This window comes from Chaetodon auriga, chromosome 14 (assembly GCF_051107435.1).
Source record: "Chaetodon auriga isolate fChaAug3 chromosome 14, fChaAug3.hap1, whole genome shotgun sequence".
Classification (NCBI taxonomy): Eukaryota; Metazoa; Chordata; class Actinopteri; order Chaetodontiformes; family Chaetodontidae; genus Chaetodon; species Chaetodon auriga.
In genome coordinates, this window is record NC_135087.1 from 10,303,368 (window position 1) to 10,328,075 (window position 24,708).

Genomic DNA, 24,708 nt, shown 5'->3' on the forward strand with positions numbered 1-24,708 from the left:
CCATGTTTTCCCTCTCCCTCTCTGTCTCTGTGTTTACCCAGTGGGGGAGATGTGTGTCAGGGAGGATTGGCAGCAGCAGTGGGGGTTGGGGGGGGGGGGGGGGGGGGGGGGCGTCCGTCCTGCTTTGAAGTCTCGGCTCTGACCGGCAGCTGAACGAGGGCTGGGGACTTGAAAGCGCCGAGCGCCACTGCCTGGGTGACATTTCGGCACAGACCGGCGTGACCCATCAGGGTGCTTGTGTGTGTATGTATGTATATATGTTTGTGTGAGTGTGTGTGTGTGTGTGTGTGTGTGTGTGTGTGTGTATGTGGAGACAGTGAGCGAGTGCTTCCTTATGGCTTCAGCTGTCCGCAAGGACTGCTGGCTGCTGTGGGCTATTTGCCTCTGCACCAAAGGGATTACCTTTCATTACATGAAAAACAGAATCACCCATTCAACCTCTAACCCCTCGCTCAACAATAGTGCCATTGGGATGCAGACGACAGCCCTGTTATAAATATACGCTGAGTAACTAGATCTAGCACACGCATGTATTGCACGGCTAACGTGTAACATTTTATATGATTTTTAGAACACACACGAGGCTCAAGGACAGCCTCGTTTGGGTCAGCAGGTCGTTCCAGCCTAGTGTGCCAGAGTGGCTTTACTCCGACGGCTTCACACACATGAAAGACTTCACTTTAATGTGTCGCACAGTAGTCACACACTCAGCCAAACAACATCAAAGCCCGCCCGTGGCCTGTAGCTGGACGAACGTCTTCATCTGCCGCCCCAATTGTGTGTGCGTGTCTTTCTGTCTGTTCCGTAAATGGTGTAAACAGGTGTTAACATGTCAGCCCACAAGATGCCACATGCCGCTGTGTCATGATCTCCTGAGCAGCTGTCCCCCGTCATTGTGTGTGTGGGTGTAAGTGGGCAAGTGTGTGTGTGTGTGTGTGTGAGTATGGATGTGTTTACTGTAAGGGTTATAAATGGCTGCAAGAGGGAGCTTTAGCCCCAGATATTGTGCAAAGCCAAGGACAAACAATGAGAAAGGGCAAAGAATGAAAGGGAGCTTTATACCAATGACTGATTCCCTCAAGAACACTTGGAATTTTCATCTGCTATGTCTGTCACTACGTGCACTTTTGTATGTTTGTACGCACAGGTACAGGTGTGAATCTGAGTGAACTTGACGGTGATGGGGTGGGTAGGGAGAGAGAATAGTCAGTAAACAAAAAATTCATCCCTGCTGCTAGCTAAGGTCCCCATCAACAGCTGTATGTTATAACAAATGCCCTTGAGCAAAGGACAGAAACCCTGCCCTCTCTCCCTCTTTGTCTGCTCCCCTGGATTGAGGAAGCAGTTAATAATGCTTCTAATGTAAATGTAAATTTCTGTCCTCAGGTGGAGATTGAGAAGCTGGACTACCACCACTACCTGCCGCTGTTCTTTGATGGCTTATGTGAGACCGTTCATCCGTACGAGTTCTTCGCCCGTCAGGGAATCCATGACATGCTGGAGCACGGAGGCCCCAAGATCCAGCCGGTCATTCCCCAGCTCATCATCCCCATCAAGAGTAAGTCCGGGGCAGTGTCGACTCTGATGCTGCACGAATCACACAAGACTCCATACCTAAGCGACCCTGTGCATGTTGTATAGTCGCACAGGACCACTGTCACAGCAGTTTGCAACAATTAAAATACAGCACTTATTCAATTAACTTCAGCAGCAAAATGGCCCTAGTATCTTATTCATTTGATGGAATTTTCCGGTTCTCTCTATATGTAAATCTTATTAGTATTTTATGTGTGATTGACATCCGAGTAATCTTCTCAGAGTTTAATTGCAGCCTTAATAAATATTTCTGCATGTCATTATTTCATTATTTACTATTTTGATGACAGCATCATTACATTTTGATTGCTGTTTGCCGATCTCAGACAAATCCCAAGTCTGGAAGATGTTCCCGGGTCCTGAGCCGCAGACTTAAATAAATCAGAAGCTAATAACACACAGGTTGTGGAAACAAATTAAATTACAGACCTAGAAAAGTTGGTGGAAAACCTAACATGAGGTTTCATAAAGAATACCTTGACCTAGCTTGAAAATACGTTAAAAGAACGCTATCATCAATGTTGAATTTAATGATTAACATTTTTTAAATTATTATACATCGACACGCTCACACCCCTCTGAGACAATATCGCAGCAGCAGTGAAGTGCAACCAAAATAGAATAACATACTTTACCAGGAATAGACTCACCTGTCTTACGCACTTGCGCTACAACAGAGTCTAATATTACCATACAACCAGTCCTGTGACAAGTCCTAATTTGGCTTCGCAGTCATACGGTTCCTATTATTACATTAACCCTCAGGGCGAAGCGTCCTTGGTTTTGCATGTTCCGGAAGAAGTTGGCTCTAAAGGCATGCCTGATAATCTGCCACATGCAGTGTGATGACATGCTACATTTAACTGTGGCATCGTGTTGTGCCTCCTTACCTTTTCTACGCTGACACATTTCCACGGACGCACACACAGGCACACAAGTTGGCAGATGGAGGTGGGTGGAAAGGTCATGTCCCAGGATGGAGTGGTCTATGACTTCAAAAATAGACGTCAGAATTTACAGCGAAGTGGATAGGAGTGGTGTCTACTGTGGTAAACACAAGGAGGAGCAAGGTACGGAGAAGTTAGAGGAATGCAGAGTGTGGCTCTTGTTGGAAAATTTCAGCACAAATGCAGAGGCACACAGTCTCACACACACACACACGCACACCGCTACACACACACACACACACACACACACACACACACTGTCTTTTGTTTGGCGCCGCTGCCAAGTGGAGTGTCAGTTTCAAAGTGGGAGCCTTTAAGTGGCGCCTAGTGAGCCTGGGATAGTGTTCATGTCATGGGCAGTTGGCTGGTGGTGTGTGCGTGTATGTGAAGTGTGTTCCCTGTTTATGTGTGGGTGTTGGACGTCTGTGGAGGCACAGGGGCGTAACGGCCAACAATAGGCAGGGCTGTTGGAGACACAGAGTCACAGTGACAGACTGACCCTGGCACACAGTCTGTTACCACACTGCACTGAGCACACACTGCAAGGTCTTACCCAACTTACATTGTGCCACATGTCTCGTGTTGGGTTACTGTATTTTTAACCATTATTTGCTCGTTTTCAAAATAATAGAAAAAACAGTGATTTAGTGAGCTAAAATTCACAGATTTCAGTTTGACCATTTTCATGCCAGATCTAACGCAACATGTTGGATCATAAGCGTGTGATTTGCCAGCATCTTTTCACACATTGCTTAAATATTTGGACGGCCTAACGTCCATTTTGCCCTTCATCAAGACGCACCCACTTCAGACACGACTTGACATTATGCACAGAGCGCCCGGCCCCTCGCTAACTTGGATAGCAGTTTATAAATTCAAACCTCTCAGCAGTTTTGGTCATTTGCCTTTGGGAGACCAGACCAAAGGTGATGGTTATGCTCCTCATGAAAATACACACTTTGCACTGATAATGGAATTTTAAATGGCCTGCTCCTTATTAACTTCTTGGTTTATTAAAAATCGGGCCTGTTTCGCCATCCACAAGGCAAAGCCGCTAGTCCGTGTCTCTCTTGCAGATTAATTACTTTTCTATGGAGCAGGGAAGAAGAAGGGATGGCGGAAAGAGGAAGAAAGTAAAAAGCCGTCTGCAGTCTAAAATGGCAAGATATATATTTTTCTCCTCTGACGTTAATACATCTTCAATGTGGCTGGCAGGCTCTTATCTGCAGAGCGACTGAGTCACGTCAGGCCCTGGTGAATTTTGATGATGACTGCAGGTCACCCAATGAGAATACACAATGAAGAAGGCTCTGGCTGACATTATACTCTGAGGCCCTGTCCTCAGTGACTTAAAGACTGAACTCTCTCCCCCTGTACACCCTGTGCCCTTCAACCCATGTTACAAAGACCTTATACAAGAAAAAAAGAAAAGGAAATGTTGAATTCTAGATGTGTCTTTCCACCTAATGTGTGTCTTTGGGTTTTACCTCTTGTAAAAGAACCATAAAGCTGAAAGAATATGGCAAATTATATCTAAAACACTGATATTTCTGTAAATAAAGGCAAAGAAAAAGATCCCGTTCAGCTGAACAGGACCATGGTGACTTAAGATGTTACTGAAATGCTGTGGTTTGGGTTTTTCTGGCTTCCTTAAATAGGGAGGAGGATTCAGAGCCATGTCTCCATTGAGCCTCAGTTGATTGGCATAACATTTGTTCAGCTTTGAACCAAAATGAGACTTTCATTACAAGAAGATCCTCAGTCACGCCTCTGCACGGGAACATCTTCTTCAGATCTGCAAAAGCACATTTCTACAATAAGCGAAAAACAATTCGCTAAACACTCAAACTCGACGCCCTAGCTCTGACATTTCACAAGGAACAGACTACAAGGTCACCATTGTTTTATTTTCACACTGAATATGAAACAGGTCCAAGCATGAATAGATTATTACTTTATTCAGATTTGTCCCAACACAGGTTTTATACCAGCCTTAATACATCAGGCCCTCGGCTGCCTTCTCCCCCAGCTCTTTTAATTTTTTTCTCTTTTTCTTTCTTTTTTTTTTTTTTCAGCAAGGCGAGAGTGCCGATGAATAATTGAACAGTCCCGCGGTCCAAATGTCACAGCAGGGAAAATTGTTTGCGCTGGCTGGTAATTAGAATTTCATTGTTTGTTATGTAGGTTTGAAATTCCTGTCATTCCACATTCCACCTTATCTTGGTGATGGCAGATATCTCCGTGCTTGTCTGTCTGGGGAGACACTAAGGCAGAGATGGAGAGATGACATGAAGCACAATACATTCGCTCATTCAGCATCATCTCCACCGCTGGTCCTCTGTGTAGGCCTCACACACACACACACACAAACACACACACGCTCACTGACAGAGACAAAGACATCCTTGAGCCAACTTGTCACACACTCAAATGGACACGAAACAATGGACCTGGCTCATCTGCCCATTTTCTCACATTCACAAGATTGTTTTAATGCGCTGTGCTGAGTGTAGAGTGTGTAAGCCTCTTGTTGTTTATATGACTCTCTACGTTGTATAACTTCATATTTTGCTGCTGCCGTCTTCAGCTGTGCTCATGACTGAGGCTGACATTTTGTCTCATTGCTTTTAATGTGTGTGTGTGTGTGTGTGTGTGTGTGTGTGTGTGTGTGTGTGTGTGCGCCCGCCCGATTGTGTATCACTGTGTGACTGTTATGCGTGACTGTACGTGTGTGTGCTTGTGACAGCTTTGTATTTGCATATGAGCTGTTTTAACACAGACTGTGGGTGATGCAGTATGCTCCTCTCTGAGTGCTCTAACTGTCATACACAATATTTTCGGGTTGCTGCTCTCTTTCTGTCTCACTCAGTTCCTGTGCGGTGTGTGTGTGTGTGCGTGGGGGGGGGGCCTATTGTCAGAATGTCACTGAAATTACTACTCTTACTGATACTGCTTATCGGTTTGGTGCTTTCCCGGTGTGTCTGTGAAGACTCTCATTCATCCAGGTCATGGTGCTTCGAAGTGCAAAACTGGACTTGCTTGTGGTTCTAGAAGACGTTTCACCTCTCATCCAAGAGGCCCATTGACCCATTAACACCACGACTCATGTGACCCTAACGACTCACATGATAGCTGCTCAATGATCCTGCAAGAGGATAAATGCCTGGGACTTCCTAGCAGCCAGTTAGACCTGAAGAAGCCTCTTGGATGGGAGGCGAAATGTCCTCTAGAACCATAAGCATGTCCAGTTGTCTTTGGAAGCCCTTAGAAATACTTTCCTGGTGTTTTTGTTGGTTCTATTGATTGATGTGCAAGAAACAGAAAGGAATTGTATAAGAATAGAATCAAGAGAGCTTTATTTTTCCCCGTAATGAAAATATTCTCTCTTTAGCAGCAACGTTATTCGTCATGAACACTGTATTGACAGCTATGGTGCAATATGACTTTTATTCTTGTACAGATTGTTTTTTTAATGATGTTTTGATTACAGATGATTTACTTTCAGTTTGAAACAGTCTTTCTTTTTTCTTTCTTTCGAATTGTAATGCTTCAATTATCTTTCACCTCTTTAACCTGCACGTCACTGGTGGCCTCCACCAAGGGACCGCACATGAAAATGAGCTTCTAGCTGTATCTAGTGAAATAAATGTATCGTGCATTGTCTCTGTTAAGTGAACAATATAAATAAATACATGTAGGGATGCACAGATCCAATGCTCCGGATGAGTATTGAACCCTGTTAAGGAGATCAGGTACTGGCCAGTTAACAGGTCACAACCCTGTCTCAGAGTGGGAGCGACACAGCGGGGGTGTGTGAACACAGCCTTGGGGATCTGTCCCATGATGAGATGCCGGTGATATCTCAGCGTAACCCAGACTCTACGGCAGTGGCTGTCAGCCTATTGATTCACAGCTCCAGCAACTGGGGAGACGGTTATGTTCATTCAGTCATGTATGCTGAGTTTTTAGTGCCACAGCAATGCTTAGCCACCTCATAAAAACATAAGAGTTAGTTCAATGTCTTGCATGCAGTGAGATATACAGACTCTAGATGTGGTTGAAGAAAACAAACCTCAAACGGTGGAAAATGTGGGACTAATGATGAAAATATGACATTTCTGACAATTACGTAAAATGATGGCGCTCTGCCCAAGTGATCACAATCAGGCAATTATGTAATAATTGTGACAGGTGTAGCAGTGGATGAGGAAGATTAATCACGTGTGGAGGATGGAGGACTGCGGCACAGCATCTGAAGACGTGTGCGTTTCTGTGAATTTATGGCGTTCGCTCAACAGGCGCTTAACCAAATTAGTAGCATTGCCTCCTCATGGCTTGTAAAACACTTTATTGCACTTGTGGCGGTGAGCTTTGTCATCATCAACGTGACTGAAGAGTAAACACATTTCATCATTTTAGTTTTTCCCAGACTTGTTGGCAGCCGTTTGTTCTGTGTGAGTTGATGTGACCGCCCCTCTTGCACAGTCAGGTGTCAGGGGAGAGCGAGAGAAAAGAACTAAAAGAGGGGGAGAGAGAGAGAGAGAGCTCTGTTGCCATGTGCTGTGTCTGCCAGACGGCGCCAACGCTCGGCACAATCATTTGTTCACTTTAAGACCAAAAAGCAGGTTTAAGCAGGGTCCTTTTTTATTTTCTTGTGCTGTGTTTTTTGTCAGATCCAATATTTGCTCCATTCAGTTTTTTAATTTAAGCCAGTCTGTGTTATGTTGATCAGTTTTTAGTGCTTTTAGCTTTCCTCAACAAGCACCATGTCTGTCTCTCCCTCTTCTTTTACCTCTCTCTCTCACCTGCTAACACATTTTTTCCTCCTCTCTGTCAACTATAAGCATCTCTGCTCACTGTTGTCTTTGTTTTGACTCTTTCTTTTGAAAGGCTGCTTTGTCACACCTTTCATTTTTTTGTTGCTGCAGGTACTTACTGGCAAAATAGACGCTGTGATACCATTACCATCCTTTTTTTTATTATTATTATTTGAAAGTAGGCATCAAATGACAATTTAAGGTTTCACGAAGAGAAATAGCTCAGGTCTGTTTTTCTAACTTGGGGTATGCTGTTTTAAGCTGACAGTCTGCACAAAGGGAATTACCAGCACTCATGCAGAAGCTCACATAAAAAAACTAAGAGAACACAAATAAAACAAGTGCAAAGAACTGGAAAAATATGAAAAATATGTCAGTCTTTGTTGCTAATCACAGTTATTTTCTAACCCTTTGCCCTCTGCCTGTCACCTCTCTTTTTCTCTCTTTCTGACACTCCGTCTTCTATTTTTTCCCCCCCTTTCCTCTTTCTGTCTCTGTGTTTGTCTCTCTTGATCTCTCTGGCCCTCCATCTCTTCCACCATCATTCCCTTTTGTTCTCTCTATCAGTGGGAGATGGAGTTAAGTGCAGCTGTAGGCCAAATAGCCCAGTGATTGGCTCTCACTTACTCCTGCCTCCCTAGTGCATTTGAAATCACTGATTGCAGACAAGCCAGTCTAAATCAAAGCCCAGCTATAAAGGACATGCTTTCAAGGGAAAGGGAGTGTGTGGGGGTTAAGATTTATGCGTATTTTTGTGTGGGTCTGCTAAGCCCACTCCAATGTACCATATAGTTGCACTTGTCAGAGTCACTTTACATTTACTGTACCTCCACCTGCCTGAGCAAACAACCTGTAAATCTAGTTTACATCCCAAAAGCTGCTTTGTCCCTGCAGCCGCTTTTCTCTTTTGTTAACTGACCTTTTGCACGCCCTGCCTTCCAGATGCCCTGAACACGAGGAACCGCCAGGTGATCTGCACCACCCTGAAGGTCCTGCAGCATCTAGTGATGTCTGGGGACATGGTGGGAGAGGCTATGGTGCCCTACTACAGACAGATCCTCCCCATTCTCAACATCTTCAAGAACATGAACAGTGAGTTCCAGCCATGCAAATGGTCGAGTGTTAATTTGCGGACAGATGGTGTGTCAGCGTGACGTGTCTCTGCACTTTTGTCGAGCAGTCATTGTGTGAGCGCGTCCCTTTGTGTTAGAAATCATTTTTTCTGCTACTGATGGAACAACCGCAAAAGTTTCCAAGCCTGTGAAAGGCAGCGGTATTCATGTAGCCTGTGGTGAGGTTAAACCAGGTGATTCCACAGAGCCGCTCAGTTCTGGGAAATGCTATGCAGATGTTAAGTGTCTATTTTTGTTTGACTTTGATACTAGCCACGCCCGGGCACAGAGTCTCCTGTTTTCTACCTGTTCTTTTCTCTGTGGAGCCTGTGTACGCGCCTCTCGCTGAATCCTCTTTCGTCTCTCCACTTAAGCATCCACTTGACACAGAAGCTCCATTTTCTCCTTTCTGCTGTCAGTCAGGCTGCATTGTGTGGGGCTGCTGGGGAGACTTTGTCCTTGCTCTCTCTGAAAGCCTCCACCTGGGTGACACCAAGACCTGGGGAGATTGGCATCAGATAGGCAGGGCTCTTTGTGCCGCAGTGTCAAAGCACTTAGCATGGTGTGACATGATGTGGGCCCATTGAAGGTTGAGAGGCACGACCAATCCCTAACACCGCTCACCACACAGTCAGTAGGATGTGGAGAGTGACATTGTGAATCAATCATTTAAACACAAGCTTTAACAGGAGAAAACACAAGGCTTTAGTCTCTTAATCAATATCCAATTTGAATCTCTTGTCTCTTTAATTCGCTTACATTATCTGTTACTATTTGCTGAGGTCTAAAAAAAGGAAGAAGAGAGCCAAAAGAGATAGCGAGGAAAGACAAAGGATGGAAAAGAAAAGCCTTCCTTATTAGCGCGTGGCCGTATGCAAATCTCCTCTGTAAATTAGCTGTCAAATCAATCCCCTAAACCGGTTTGAAGCGTGAGTTTCTCCGCCGCGGCGCAGGCTCAGCAGTCGGCCGGTGAACCCCACTAGGAATAGTTTTATCTCTGCCTGGTAGTTACTGTGCCGGCCTGTCTACCTGCCCATCCGCTTGTCTGCCCTCCTCTGGCGGGCATCGATTAAACCTGAGCCAACCCCTCACCTGGCAGACGTCCCTGCGATTGACCTCTCTCAGAGAGACCAGCCTGGGCCGGAGAGGGGCCCATACAGCTGCCAAAGCACAGGACCCAGTCTGCCTAACAAGGACACTGCTTTCTGTTCAGCAATTTATGGCTATCCAGTACAGTTGAGGCTAAACTGTGATGAGAAAGTTTAACCAAAGTACAGTGTGCAGGTATGTGTATTTAAGTAAGAACATGCATAAGTTCATAGATAGTTAGAATACTTCCTAGTATTATTTTCTCCCATTTCCATCTGGAGCTTTAGTGTTAGATAAGCTGTGAATTCATGTCCTGTGCCACCCACTCCCTGCTAACACATAAAGATACGACTTCAAATACAGAGAATAAACACTTCTCTTTTGGGGACAAAACACTGTGTGAACCAGAACTCTGTGTTCTTTCTGTCTAATACGCAGATATTTCAGGGTTGTTGTTCTCTCACACTCTTCCCTTCACTGTGTGTCTTTGTCTCTGCCTCTCTTCTGTTTTATGTGGCTTGTTTATATTGATATCAAAGCTTTCATTGAAGTCCATCTATTATCTAATATCGCTTATATACACCTCCAGCTCCATCCCACGCTCGCTCGGCTGTCTCAACCGGAGCCAGCGTGCTGCCTCTAGCAGACAGACGCCGTCATTGTGTTTAATACACTAGAAGACACAGAGGACTGTCTAGTAGTGTGTGCTAACATCTCCCTTCAGCTCTCCCACACTGTAACTCACAGAGCTTGCATGGCATCCCTCTTATCTCCTGAGCCACAACCAGGCCACTGTCCAGTATGTGCCAAGTGAGTGTGTGTGTGTCTGCATTTGTGTGCATCTGTCATGAATAGATCTGTTGTGTCCCATATGCAGCTGTTGACTTCAGTGTGGATGAAGGCCCCAGCTCTCTGTCTCCGTCTCTCTCCATTCACTTTTGTTTAGGTCTGCCAGCCTCGGACACATAATGCTCTGCAGACCAACCCAGTTGTGGCTACACAACTTGACTCTGTCCCTGTCTCCCCAGTTGCTGGAGCTGTGAATCAATAGGCTGACAGCCACTGCTGTAGAGTCTGAGATATCACCAGCATCTCATCATGGGACAGATCCCCTAGGCTGTGTTCACACACTCCCGCTGTGTCGCTTCCACTCTGAGACAGGGTTGTGACCTGTTAAATTGGCTTGTATACAGGCCGTTTTTCAAGGGTCAGAGCTGGAACTTAACAGCCATCAATGGACCCTCGGGTATCCTTTCACCCAGACAGAGCTCTGGACCTCTGACCAGGAGAGCACGCTCACGACCCACATGCTCAGCCTCTGTGGGACCCAGGCACTGAAGAAGCAACAGCTCCATTGTTCAGTGAGACAAAATATGCTTGTTTAAGTCCAGGCAGCCGGCTCCCATTCTTACCAAAGACACAGTAATGTGTCATTTTGAAGTGCACAATAATGAGCAATCACATAGTATCGCCGTCCTTGATGTACCCCTTTGTCTCCTGAATCAGCTCTCTCAGCTTTTGTTTGCTTTGTGCTTTTTTGCGTATGAGCTTGTTTGTGTGCGTGTGTTTATTGTGTGCGTGAGACACAATGCTGAGGATAGTGTAGGAATTCCTCCAATGCGATTTGCACGGCTCTCTTGTTTGCTTGCTGTGATGAATCTTATCCCTAATGAAATGCAACAACGTTCCTTATGAAGGAGAGATGTGCTCCCTCATCCAGCAAATTCCTCTTCTGAGCTCGAAGGAAGGGAACTCATCTTTTGTACGTCATCTGAGGAAGAGAGAAAGAGAGTTTGGTAAGGCAGCAGATTCAGTTGCATGGAGACAATATTCTGGGGTCTTGAATGGGGATCGGATAGAAGCCAATACTAATTACTGACCTTATTTAGTGGATCAGATAATGGCCTGACGTGACCGACCTATGTGAAATACAATACAATAAATTTTTCATTTTCATTACTGTTTCCTCAGTTAGTTACACTCACTTGATTTTTTACGGTGTATCTTTACATGAAACTGATCCTAAATATTTTAGTTTTTTAAAAAGAGGACACTTGTCTGATCGGTACTGAAGTGATGAGGTCACAAAAAGCTGCATTTGTGCGATTTTTGAGGTCAATACTGGTGTGAATTCTTGAGAATGATTAAAATCTGATTACTCAGTATATGCCAGTATGCTTTTGCTTTTACCGAGATATAACTTGAACATTTTGTGATGAAGGCATGCCTAAGATGTTTCACAGTGGAACATTAAACTTTACAATCAAAGACTGCTGTAATAAAAATACAATTTGAACCATAAACATCAAAGATTGATGTTTAATTTAAATCACTTTAAATGAAAATACATAAAAGTCTATTAAGCTTGAGTTAAAAAAAAAACATTAAGTGCTGCAAATAAAGAATTCATTTCTGCACTTATCTCCTCTGCAATTTATTTTTGCATGTCTGCCAACAAAACATCAACAAAATTATAAAAAGCATCTGTTTCAGCTTGATGTCAGCTGATCATTTCAGCCTTTGCATATATGTTACACATCTAAATCAAGATGCAGCAACATTTTGGCAAGTCTATGTGTAAGTGGCTCCTATACAAGAACACGCCACCCAGTGACAAGTGTGCACTATTTTCTCATGACACCCTCAGCCTCTGCATGGCGGTGCATTGTGTCTGAATGTAGTTGATGTTAGCCTGCAGGGCTCCTCTGGTATTTATCTGAGCCTGCATTGTAGCATTGTTGTTGTTGTCCTGATGATTTTCTCCACTTATCTGTAAGGTGTAGGTCCTTAAACTCCTATTCATCACTGACAAACACTGTCATACACACCTTCGTATAGGTTCACACACTCATACTTACAATGTATTGCTCACACACTGGTGGTGATCTTGTTCATTTGGCCTCTTTTATCATCCTGCTAGGAATGTGGCCAGCTATGATAAGGTCTCACCCACATGCATTGCTGAGCCTACGCACACACGCACACACAGAGGGTGTGATAGTGGCTCTCTGTCTTCTGTTCCTCTGGGACTGGTGAGGTTTTTGTGTTGGTGACAGATGCAGTGCTGTGGCTGGCCACTCTGTCTTCCCCCGTGAGCTTGCTTTAGCTGTGTATCACATGACACATACACACACGCTCACGGGTCATGTTGGACGTCTTCATGAATACAGCGGATCAGTTACAGCCCACGCTGACCGTTGGAATGGAAATAAAACAGGAAGAGCTGGCTGACCTCATAACCCTTCCCGCTCCCTAACAGACGGGCAGGGACAGTCAAGAGCAAGGAGCGCAAGAACACCATGAACTGTGGATGGAGATCATGCACATGTAACTGACACATACGAAATGGCCATCATGAATACCCACACACACACGATGCAGGCAAATCAAATCCAAAGCATTTTTTCCAACCCATTTTAATCAGACAGAAGTCCAAACATATGCCAGCGTACTCGGCCACCTGTGGTCTTGTCCTCAATACAACGTAAAGCTCCTGTTTCCTGCCAGGACGCTCCACTGTGGCTTATAGTGTGGTGCTGAGGTTAATTCCTGGGGATTCCCGTTCACAAACATTTGTTTTATTTAATGACCTTTTCCAGCTGCCGTTGTGAAAAATTAATTCACTGCCATGCTTTCACTGTGTACATAGAAACACGATGAGGGGACCATGCCCACACGCATACGCACACTCACACCCATGGCCCCTCATGTAATCCATCATCCTCCACAGACACACAGAAGTCCTTGTCCCTGCGGACGACAGAACACACACCTCATCCTCAGCCCCCCTCTCCTCTTCCATGTACCCCTCTCCAACAGGAGATATCTATCTATCAAGCAATCACAGCCTGCCAAGACCCCTCTGCCATTAAAATACAGAATGAGTGGGAGGAGCGGAGAGAGAGAAAAGAGGGAGATATGGAAGGAAAGATAGCACGAGTGAGCGAGAGATGAAATCCGGGTAATACCGAGCTCGTCTGTTCTTACCTGCTCCACCGTTAGCATGCTTCACAGCACATAATGACTTTTTCCTTCTCTCCTCAAGCTTAAGAAAAGACAGTTGTGGAAAATAGTGGAAATATATTTTTATATTAACGCAGTCTCCACCTCCTCCTATCTCCCTCCACCCCATATTTCTGCCGCCTGCGGATATGCCCACCTGGCTCTGTTAATTTCTATTGTCAGCAGGTCTGAGGCGGAGCAGCCAATCAGGTATGAGCGGCAGCCCTTGGGCCTGCAGACGCTCTGCGCCTCCAATTTAAAGGTCAGCTGATAAGCAGCCAGATTCATGCATAATCTGGGCTACTCTGCAGGCAGACTGGCAGACTGCTCAACACACACACACTCAACAGATATACACATCATATTCTGGGTCTGCGATTGACCCTCTCAAACTTTTACTTTGCTGTGATGGACAGGTCCCGCTCCTCCTTTTCCAGCTGAAATGTTGTTCCATCAGTTTGATAATGTACTTTTACTAATTGCCTGAGAGGAGCACCTCATTAAGAACTTGGCTTTGCGTTTGTTGATTTGTTCAGTAATTTGTACATAGTGCCTTTTGCGATATGGAGCACTTAGGGGAATTAGGGGATCCACTCTTTAAATGGCAGAGAGCCCTGAGGCTGGCAATATTCTTAAAATGAAATAGAATTTGGCGTCTTGGCACAGGCAGTCTGCAACTTAAACAAAGTACCACTTCAATTGCTGCAGCGTGCTGAGCCTGGCCAGCAGAACTCGCCTGGCCTCGCCTACCTCTCCTCAAGTCACTGCTACGGGTCGACATTGTCGTGTTATTGCTTCGTTTCTGGTTCTGTCATTTCCGTACTGTCATTTCGCGTGCCACTTCACCTCGCGTGGATGTCTCTCACTGCTCTACCTTTGACAGCCTTTTGTGAAGTGATATTTCCTTCCCCTGCAGGCCTGAATGGACAAACAAATCTGAGTTTTCTATTGTCTGTTAAATTTCTGTCCGATAGCCCTGAGTGGTCAGCGGGTACCAATACTAGCAGTTTCTTTAACATTTTTCTTCAGTTGGAAGATCCACACATACGTACATACAGTCAGATATCCTATTTGGGCTTGTTTATCTGTCTTCATGGGCTCAATTCCAGTGTCTGTACCTTGGACATTCATGAAAGGATTTGAGGTAAGCAGTTAGAGAAAGCCTCTAAGTGAGTGTTGTGCTTTAAGTGGATAGGCTCAGGTTTAGCAGATACTTACCAGTAATCTGTAGATGGCCATGTATGTATTCTTACTATGGAACCACAAGTCCTCAGCAGTTTCCTCCTTTCATTCCCTCTAATCCAAGTAACACTCAATTACCTAATTGGATGAGTTATGAGGGTCCTTTTCTTCTCTCCATCCCACCCCCACCCCCCCATCTCAATGAGATTAACAGACTCTGTAATTAATGAATTTGGGGCACTTTGAAACGATTCGCAGGATTGTCCAGGCTCTGGGGGCCTGACATGTGTAACACAATTATCGAGTTGTCGAAATTAGACTATAGAGTGAGATGAATAGTGCAAACATTAGCTGTGTTTGCTGTGGACAGGTGATCGTTTCAGGCTGAAGGTGGAATGGGTTGATGTGGCCGCTTTGTTGTTATTGCCTTCAGTGTGTGTGTGTGTGTGTGAATGAGGAGTCAGCCATTTGATAGCCAGTGACTGCGCTGCCTTTTGATGTCATTTTATGTGCATTCTTGTGCATGAATCCGTGTCCTTGTGTGTGCCTTTGTGTGTGTCATGACTTCCTTGTAGCGAGCAGGGAGCTCTCCTGCAGCCTCTCACCACATCATTGTGTTTGACATCTCCGCGGGCAGCCAGCGACAGAATGCTGGTGTGTGTGCAGACATTTGTCCAGCCCGCTTTGGATCAGCGTTCGCACCCTGCACCAGGTTGCCTGTCAGCTTTCATAAACAGCCACACCTTCACAAATAGGCCCGCCGCTTGAAAGTGAAAAAAGGCACAATTTCGCAAAACAAACGACAAATAGCATTTCTCACACAGTCTCGCTAACTTGTTGTCGCAGGCAAGGACACACATAATAAACAATAGAAAGGGAATAGATTTTTATTACCAGTGTCAGGATACAGTCCTCCAATGCTTTTCAGGTGTGGGCAGAAATGTAAGCACACTGAGGATAAGAGAAAAGTAAAATAACCAATGCCGTAAGATATTTTTAACATTATATAATCTGAATTCTGAGCTTGAGACACTTCAATGGACCACTGAACTGCATTTTCTCATATGCAAAATGCATTCATCTGGAGTTCTTGAGACATGATCTCAGACTTCACTGTCACTGTTTTGGAATTCAGATTGTCAAGTGAGTCCTTGCTCGGTTATAATGCCTCCACACCTGCCATTTGTGGGGTCTGTCTCCTGTCTGTCTGTGTCCTCAGAGACCCACCACCCATTACTGCCCATTCTCGGCACGTTTCCCTGACAGAGGTAACCTTATCTCCTCCATTCTCACACAGGCATGTCAGCATGTGGCAGTCACAGCCCTCACTATCTCTAATGGATGTAATTGAACCCTATTCTAACATTCTAATGTGCCCTATATCTCAAGAACCCCCCAAACCCCCTCACAACCCCCCCCCCTCCCCCCCAACTCACACAAATCCCCATAAGGTTGTCCCAGCCAAGTCTTGTCCCACTTCCAGACAACAGTTTTTCGCTGGCTCCCGTCTCTAATGTTTCCATCTGGCTCCATGGCTCATATTCCCTTGCCATCAGAAAATATGAGTATACAATACCATATATTCAGAGTTTAGCACAGAATGTGATATCCATTATTTGACGATGAAGACATACTCTCACAAAACAATCGCTGCCGTTAAACTAAGATTCTTTCATGCTTGCTGTTTAACGTGCAGTTTTTCTCTCATTCATTAAGTCCAAAGACAAAATGATCACGCTCTTCATTTAAAGGAAGCAGCCATTTTTCAGAAATAAAAATTCAATGGGCAGGCGAAAAAAACAAAAACTTTATTAGTCATCTTTATAGGTCGCCATTCATTCATCCCGTTCATATTTATTCATCCCTATCGTGTTAGACATGCTGTTACACATAGAGGTTAATCATACGTCTAATATCCAGGTCAGCAACATGGATCAGTGGTTAGTGGGCAAAATAATAATAGGAAAATCTCACGTTGACCCTATAAAATTACTGAAATGTATGTGTGGGCTTTTTTCAGAGTATTACAGAGAATTCTTCTTGTTCCTACTGTTCTCATCCCTTCACTTTTGAAGCTTAATTAACCAGAATGACACCACTTGGCTTGCTTTGCTTGGCTCTTCATTCACTCTGCTGTTTCAACCCAGGACAATACCTGAGGAGCACACTGTCTGTAGGATTTTGCCTCAAAGTAACAGGGACTTTTGGTATGTGTGTGGGTGTTTTAGCTTCTGCACGTACGAAGCAAATGAAAGCCAGTCCAGTCCACTGAACCAGATGTTACCTTATTATATTCGACCACCCACGACAAGGGTGCAAGGACAAGGGTCATAGAGAATAAAGGCCCCCATGTTTTACCAGGCGGTCTGTCAGAGATCCTCAGAGGCCTTCAGGCGAACAACCAGAACAGCCCAGAAAAACATCCGCATTTTTTTGTCCCCTCCTCTCTGCGGTGGTGCATCACATCACCTCCTCTCTCTTCTCCTCTCAAGACCACAGGAGCCAAAAGTCCTCGTCATTTCAAGTGTCTCGTACCCAGATAAAATCCAAAATGAGATTTAGGTAGATGTAAACAAAGAATGGCATCCGAAGCGGTGTGTATGGTACAGGCTTGTGTTCACAAAAGACATTTACACGTGCGTCTGTGATGGTCAGATCACAAATCTGCTTGCAGTCCGTATTGCTTTTCCTGGACTCCATTCAAATCAGGTTTGGCTCTTTCGAGTTCAGAAGAACATGGTAATGCCCCCAAAGCTGTTTGTTAACTGCCAAAAATGACAGGACAATAACTTCTGCACTTCAGCAGTTGAGTTAAAACAACATTTAAGCTAGCTTAAGCTAACAGCTATCCAAAACCAAACACATGCATGCATTTATGAGTGAAACATCGTCTTCACAGGCTCTCATTCACATCGCTCCCTCCATCCCTACAGATGAATTCACTCTTATCTGATTGGATTTCAGTCCATCTTGAGTGCTTCTTGGGTTCTTATCTTAATTTTAGTACATGACTGACTAATGCTGGGTTCAGACTACACAATCTTTTTGTCTGTTAAGATGGTCACTGTGTCAGATTAGGCAGTTACAGTCCTAAATTCTTGCTGCGAAGAGACATGACAGACTACACGGTGTCTGCAAAATCATAGCTGGCCTTCATTCACAACCTGCGTGATGTCATCAGAAATAGGACCTACTTCCTGGAACAAAAGTTTGAACAAACAATGGTGTCTAAAGCAGTGTACACAACACTGGCTGTCTTGTATTCAACGAAGCCTAAAAAAAGAAAGAAGAAAATGACCGACGTCGCTCTTTGCTTCCTGTTGGTCGATGTCATGGAACACGCCAACATTTGTCATGCTAGGTGAGAAAGGAAAAAAAACTTCTGACACACTCATCTGCATGCCAGATGCAGCGTGAATTGTCATCCACATTGATACACTACACAGGATAAAACAGCAAGTGTCATGACTGACACTGGCTGATACTGTTTAGCGTCTGAACCCGGCACAAGTGTAAACATCTATTTAAGTATAAGTGTTACCATCCATATAGGTGTACCGTCTATTAATCTATACTCATTTCTGCCTATGTGCTGCAGCGGCAACTGAATTTCATCTCTGGGGATCAATAAAGGCTTATCTGATCTTATCTTACATGGGCTCTAAATTGTCTCAGTGTCTATAATGTCAATAATATTTGACACTGTTTTCACTGGGAGTTTTTGCAGTAACAGCTATTGAATGAATAACCATGGCTGGAAGCACATTGGGTGGTTTCTCATTGGGGCCGTAATACTTAAATCTGTGCTTCTCACTGACCACCTGCTCCTAAAGTCTCCTAAAATCTCTCTTGGCCACTTAATGGCATCTTTGAGTGTTATACTCTATAAAAGCTCAGCTTCCCCAAACTGCATTTTCTGAGAACCAATGGCGGTGCCCTGAAGCTAGAACCTTCAAGCCTCAGATATATGGACACATTTTTAAAAAGAACCCAACAACGGCCAGGTCACCTGTGTGCTGCACAATTTGGGGTGGAAACACTGCGTGACCAACCTGACACATCTCGGGATGCGCCTCGATTCGACTGTATTCAGCTCCAAAACCGGTAACGACCAAATAAATACAGCTTGAGAACATTTTTGCATGCAAGCTGCCAGCTGACAGTGTGCTCAGAAATTAATGGAGTCACTTGCAATTTTTATCTGCAAAGAATATGCTTCAAGCACTTTTCGCATTTCTGTGCTGCAACATTGCTAATGGTTAAAATTCTTTTAATGAAGAAAAGATTAATATTTAAATAGGCTCCTGGCAATGCCCAGTATTATAATTTAGAATGCACATTGTACATTGTTTGCATAATTAATTCATTGCAGCTTCATCTGTAAATAAAATTGGTACCGCACCAGTCGCCCAAGAAGAGAGGACCACTATCAGGATTTGTGTGTGTGTGCGTGTGCATGTGCGTGTGTGTGTGTGTGTCTGTGTGTCTGTGTGCATGTGTGTGTGCAAGTGTGTAGTCAGGTGCACAGTCACTGCTGTGCAAACATTGAGAAAATTCCCACAGTACTGTCTTATTTACTCTCAGGATCTGTTCTGTCACACAAGGCATACATACACAGACACACACACACACACACACACACAGACACACACACACACACACACACACACACACACGCATTGCCCTTCAAAATCAATATAGGGGATATAAACGTCAATATGTCCACTTCACACGGAGTACGCCAACTATGATCTCCTTGAGATCATATTTTGTAGGCTGTTGCTGGACGTCTCTCGGAGGCTCTCGTGTTGCTGATGACTTGCCTGCGTGCGACGGTACAGACTTTAACTCTGCAAGTGAACTGTGACGAATGCCAGATTATATTGTCGCCGTGTTTTTAAAAACATTTGTAATTGATTTATTATTCATGAAAAGAGTCAAATGAATAATAGTTCATTCACAATCAGTGTAAACAATCTCAATGTAATTATCAGCAGTACTTTTTCAAACGTCTGAATAATAAGCTGCAATGCGACGTAAACTTCAGTACTGTAACCGTATAAAAGCCACTGTCATGCTTATTGATAAGCACTTTCATTCACTTGAGGCCGTGTTCTTTGTTTGCACCTGTTTCTAACAAAAATGATTTTTCCATGTTACTTAACACAAATACAAGAAAACAAATGTTAATAATCACATCAACAAAGCCCAGGCGGGTCAGGGATCTTGAATGCCTTCTGTGGTGGTTTACACACATCCAGTGTTTCCAGGTCGTCCTTGTTATTTCTCTATTGTTGAAAACGGCACAAGGGAGACCTTTCATGCTACATCCTGCAACAGAAGCCACGTAATTAACTCCATCTAACCTCCAACAGCAACGGAAGCTTTTACATTATCTCTCATTCTCTCTTTGTTTCCTCTCCTGCTATTTTCCCCTATTGTATTTTTACTAACGTCGCCTGCTTTATTTTCTCTCCCACATAACTGAAGCCATGCATGGTTTTCAGTTTTCGCTCGGTGTAGCGTATGTGTTAAAAGCCTTTACCTCTTTGTACTCTACTGTGAGCCACCCATAATGCTGTTCTAGTGTTGACCTCAGCGAGATGAATAATTCACCTGGCAGACTGTGGCAACTCTTGTATCGTCCTGACCCCCCCCCCCCCCCCCGGCCCCCTGTACGCCCGAGACACTTTACACACTCCCGAAGGAGATGCACCCATGATTCTCCTCCTCTCACCTCAGCTCTTCTCCGTCACCTCCTACCATCAAATATTTAGCCAGTGTGGTTGGAGAGGCGCATATCACGGGCTTTCACTCAGTCTCACCTCATCTCTGTCCATCATATGCAACATATCTTGCTGCTCTTCTTCTCTTCTCTCTCTGTATGCAGAGGCAAGGGGGGGGATGGAAGGAGATGATGAACACCTGAGACATCCCTTTATTGTTTGTAATAGTAACAGTGCTACTCAGTGGCCTGCAGACACCCTCAGTGATGGACCAACACAGCCATTTTCCCTGCTGTTTCTCTCACGAAGATGCACAAAGGCTGAAATATGAGACACTCTGTCTTTGAGTGTTTTCGTGTGTATCAAGGTTCTGTTGGCGGTCGATGTGCTTGTCACTCAGGATGATGTGTAGGATGGTGGGAAGTGTTTGGACGCGTGTGGATGTGTTCCAGTGTGATTGCCACATCCGTGCTCACATCTTAAAGGCAGAGGAAAACCACAGATTTTCTCAATCGGCCTCTCAGTATAAGAGGGTCCCTCTCTGGCCAAAGTTAGATCAGTTTTTTTTTGTCTTTGCTCTTGTCAATGGTTTGAAGTGGTTGTTGTGATATCATGTAGGCAGGCATGGCCTGGAGTCTCCGCTGGTTGCCTGGCAACTTCACGATAACGACAAGACTCCAGGAAGACAAAACTAAAACTTGGTAATTAGTGAGTTTCGTAGGTGGTGATAGGCAGATCTGGCTAACTTTGGACAGGGCCAGCTCAGCTGTTTCCCCCATGTTCCAGTGTTTGTGCTATGCTAAGCTAATCAGCTGCCAGCAGTAGCTGCATATTAAACATACAGACATGAGTCACTAAGAGTGTTCCCCAAAATACTGTACTGTTCATTTTAATAATAATACAGGAAAATGGTATTTTGCCTGACGATGATGTTGATTGTTGTTTATTTAGTCATTTAAAAGTAGCGTTTTAGAGAAATGCTAAGGATTTTCAGAGGCTTTAGTACATACTGTATACTGTATGTCTATGGTGGTTCAGGTGTACAAGCTTAGAATTCAAGCTCGTGTGGAGAGCATGTGCGTTGGACCCTGCGGGGTCACAATCTCCCCTGTGTGTTTGTCATCACAGCTTTTGTTCCCCACAGCCCTGCTATTCTGGGCAGAGAAAGGTCATCTTCCCCTCAGACGCTGGCACCTTAAGGATGCTTAGGAATAAGGTTATCTGTTGTTCATTCTCAGCAGTCATTCCCAGCTGTTCAGTCTCAGCCGTGCTGTTTGCTTATGTACCAGGGTTAAAAGTCAATGAAGAGGGTTGATTTTATGTCAGAATTCCTCGAGCCGTTTAGGATCAGCTCCAACGCAGGCGAGGCGACAGCTTCTTATATGAATGTTTATATTATGACGTGGAGACTTGGTTCGATTTGCCTGTCAGAAAAATCATATGAGATAGTGATCGCTTGTTGTCGTAGAGTGTGTGTGTGTGTGCGTGTTGGCTTGTTCTGTGTGCCGCATTGAAGCAGATGCTATGGTGTACAGCCCCAGTTCCAACAAAGTTGAGATGCTGTGTAATACATAAATAAAACGTGACCATAATCCTTTTTGATGTATAATCAATTGAACACGGTACATAGACAATATATTTGATGTTTTACCTCGTCAACTTCATTGATTTTTGTAAATATATTCTTATTCTGAATTTGATGGCAGCAGCACGTTTCAAACAAGTTGGGACAGGAGCATCTAAAGACTGGGAAAGGTGTGGAATTCTCCAAAAACACCTGTTTGGAACATTCCACAGGTAAACAGGTTCATTGGTAACAGGTGACAGTATCATGATTGGGTATGAAAGGGACATCCTGGAAAGGCTCAGTCATTCACAAGCGAGGATGGAGAGAGAGTTCATCACTTTGTGAACACATGATTGTATAAAGGCTTGTATAAACGCTTCATAAAACCATTGTCGGTAAGTGCTTGCTGAGTCCTGAGAATTTGACGTTGAACTTCCTCCAAGTTTCTCACTCCTCTCTCTATTTATGTCTCTATGTTACCCTGACATATGAAAGCAAGCTGGTGGGTCGTTCCCTGGAAAGTGACCCGTGTAGCATAACATCTGCGCCCCCTCACCCTTCACATATGACAACGTAACCCTGTATTCTTGTGTGAGGCCTCCCCCTCACTGGAAAACACAGAGAAGAAGGCTTTCATCACCTGCTGCCATATGTGCGGAGAGATGGAGCTAACAGCTGTTTTGGAGTGACCGGGAAACTGCAACAAGGATAAACACCTCGAGCTCGGAGAGAGGAAACCGTCGGGCGCTGAAGGTGAAGGAGGCCACGCAATTTGGAGTTCAACTCTCTTGACTCCAAGAAAGATGCTTTCAACTTGAGAATGGTAGTTGAGCTGCTGATAAATGCAAGCCACAGAGCATTGATTGGAGCATTTAAGAGTGCGTGTGTCACCTTTACTTGAGAGTCTCCTGATATTTTCAGCACAGCACCCCATCAAAAAGCTGATGCGCATATTGATTAAGCCAGTGGTACTTCAAAAGTCCTCACCAACAGGACATCTCAGAATGGTTCTAAGTGTATAAATGATTAATGTTGTTGCAACAGACGTAAATGATTTGGATTGAGCTGCCTGCTAGCAAACGATGCTGTGCTCGCTCCATGTTTGTGAGTTTGTGTTTTTCCTGTGTGTGTGTGTGTGTGTGTGTGTGTGTGTGTGTGTGTGTGTGTGTGTAAACAGAGATTTGGTTTCCCATATGGCTGTGTGTGTGTGTGTGTTTATACTACCCAGAGCAGCAGTCACCGCAGGGTGGGCTTTTATTAAAGAGTTGTAATGAGTGAGAGCCATCATGAGCCAGCTCGCCTATTGATTACCTATAAAGAGCACTCAGTGGAGACGTGCTGTGATCCATAGATAATGCTTTGCACAGGGAGGCTCAACTTAGCCTGGTTCCAAACCTCTGAATCACCGCCCACATCTCAAATTTTGTTGAGCAATTCAAATAGATCTTGTGTCGCTCTGGCAAGTGGCTGTTTTCCAGGTTGCAGAGTCAACTGAGCCAATCAGAGCCTTTGTGGACAGGACTAATCAGTGAAATGATGACTTTAACAGCTAAACACGGGAATCTTGGTCATCGCTCCTTTAAACAAGCAAATTGTCTTTGCATAAACATGCAACAATAGAGAATGCCATTCTCTGTAAACTTGCTAAACCTACACTAACTGTAAACTGGAAACCTCAGTGCTGACTGAAAATGACGTCAAACAGCCAGATAGGCCTTTCAGGAGTGTCTGTTCAGGGCAAAAGCAAATCCTCCCACAGAAAACAGCTAACAAGAAGGCAATCAGACTGAATAATGGAGTGGTAATGAAATGGCCTTTCAATCTGAACATCAGGCTGTGCTCAGATACCAATAAGACCTCGGCAGTGCAGTACCAAAGGTGTCTGCTAACGTCTGCATAGCAACGTGACACACAGAACTGTGTCGACATCTACACACACGCAGGTCCAACACATAAAATGCATTACATACATATCCTTTTTCAGTGAAAAGGTCACATGGTATTTGAATGCCGCTGGGCTAATGTGTTGGTCTGCCTCTAACAAACAGCTGATTTGCTTGTCAAGCTGTGGCATTCAACTGCTTTGTTCATAAGATTGCTCTAGGATTTTCCTTTCAACACCATTTATTGGCTCTGTATTTGTGGAAAGGTAATCGTAAAGATGTTAACACACAAAGGTGGACAGCAATGATTTGGGGATGATTATAAAGAAATCCACCTACTTGAGTATCTGCACTGTGAGAGCCAAAAGGTGGCAAAAGGTGATACTTATCATTCGTTCCATGTCATGATGTCTGAATAGAGAGGTCATGGCAGTCATGAATTCTTGCATTGCCTCAGAAAATGTCTGCATAGAGGTATGAAAGGCTTTTTGTTAATTGAACTGCCTGACCTAATATGATTTCCCTGTTTGATTTCTAATGATTTCTGTTTAAAGGTTTATGCATACTCCTACTTGCAGTAAAATTATTATACTGCCTGGTACTTAAATATGCGATTCTAGTGTGCTGGCGTCACAAAACGAGGCCACAAATTTCCCTTCACTCAAGCTCAGTGGTGGAACATTTACTCAAGTGCTATACTTAAATACAATTTTGAGGTACTTAATTTTCATGGTGCTTTATTCTTCTACTCCACTACATTTCATAGGCAAATATCGTGCTTTTTTTA

At 44.3% G+C, this 24,708-nt stretch overlaps 1 protein-coding gene across 1 annotated transcript in view; it reads left to right on the top strand.

The window, feature by feature from the left end:
- The window catches only part of pacrg (PARK2 co-regulated), a 124,504-nt gene that overhangs the window by 60,013 nt on the left and 39,783 nt on the right, over positions 1 to 24,708 (top strand). Inside the window, exons 3-4 of the mRNA XM_076749137.1 lie at positions 1,387 to 1,558; positions 8,303 to 8,452. Of these exons, the coding sequence (XP_076605252.1) occupies positions 1,387 to 1,558; positions 8,303 to 8,452 (322 nt within the window). The remainder of the gene's footprint in view (positions 1 to 1,386; positions 1,559 to 8,302; positions 8,453 to 24,708) is intronic.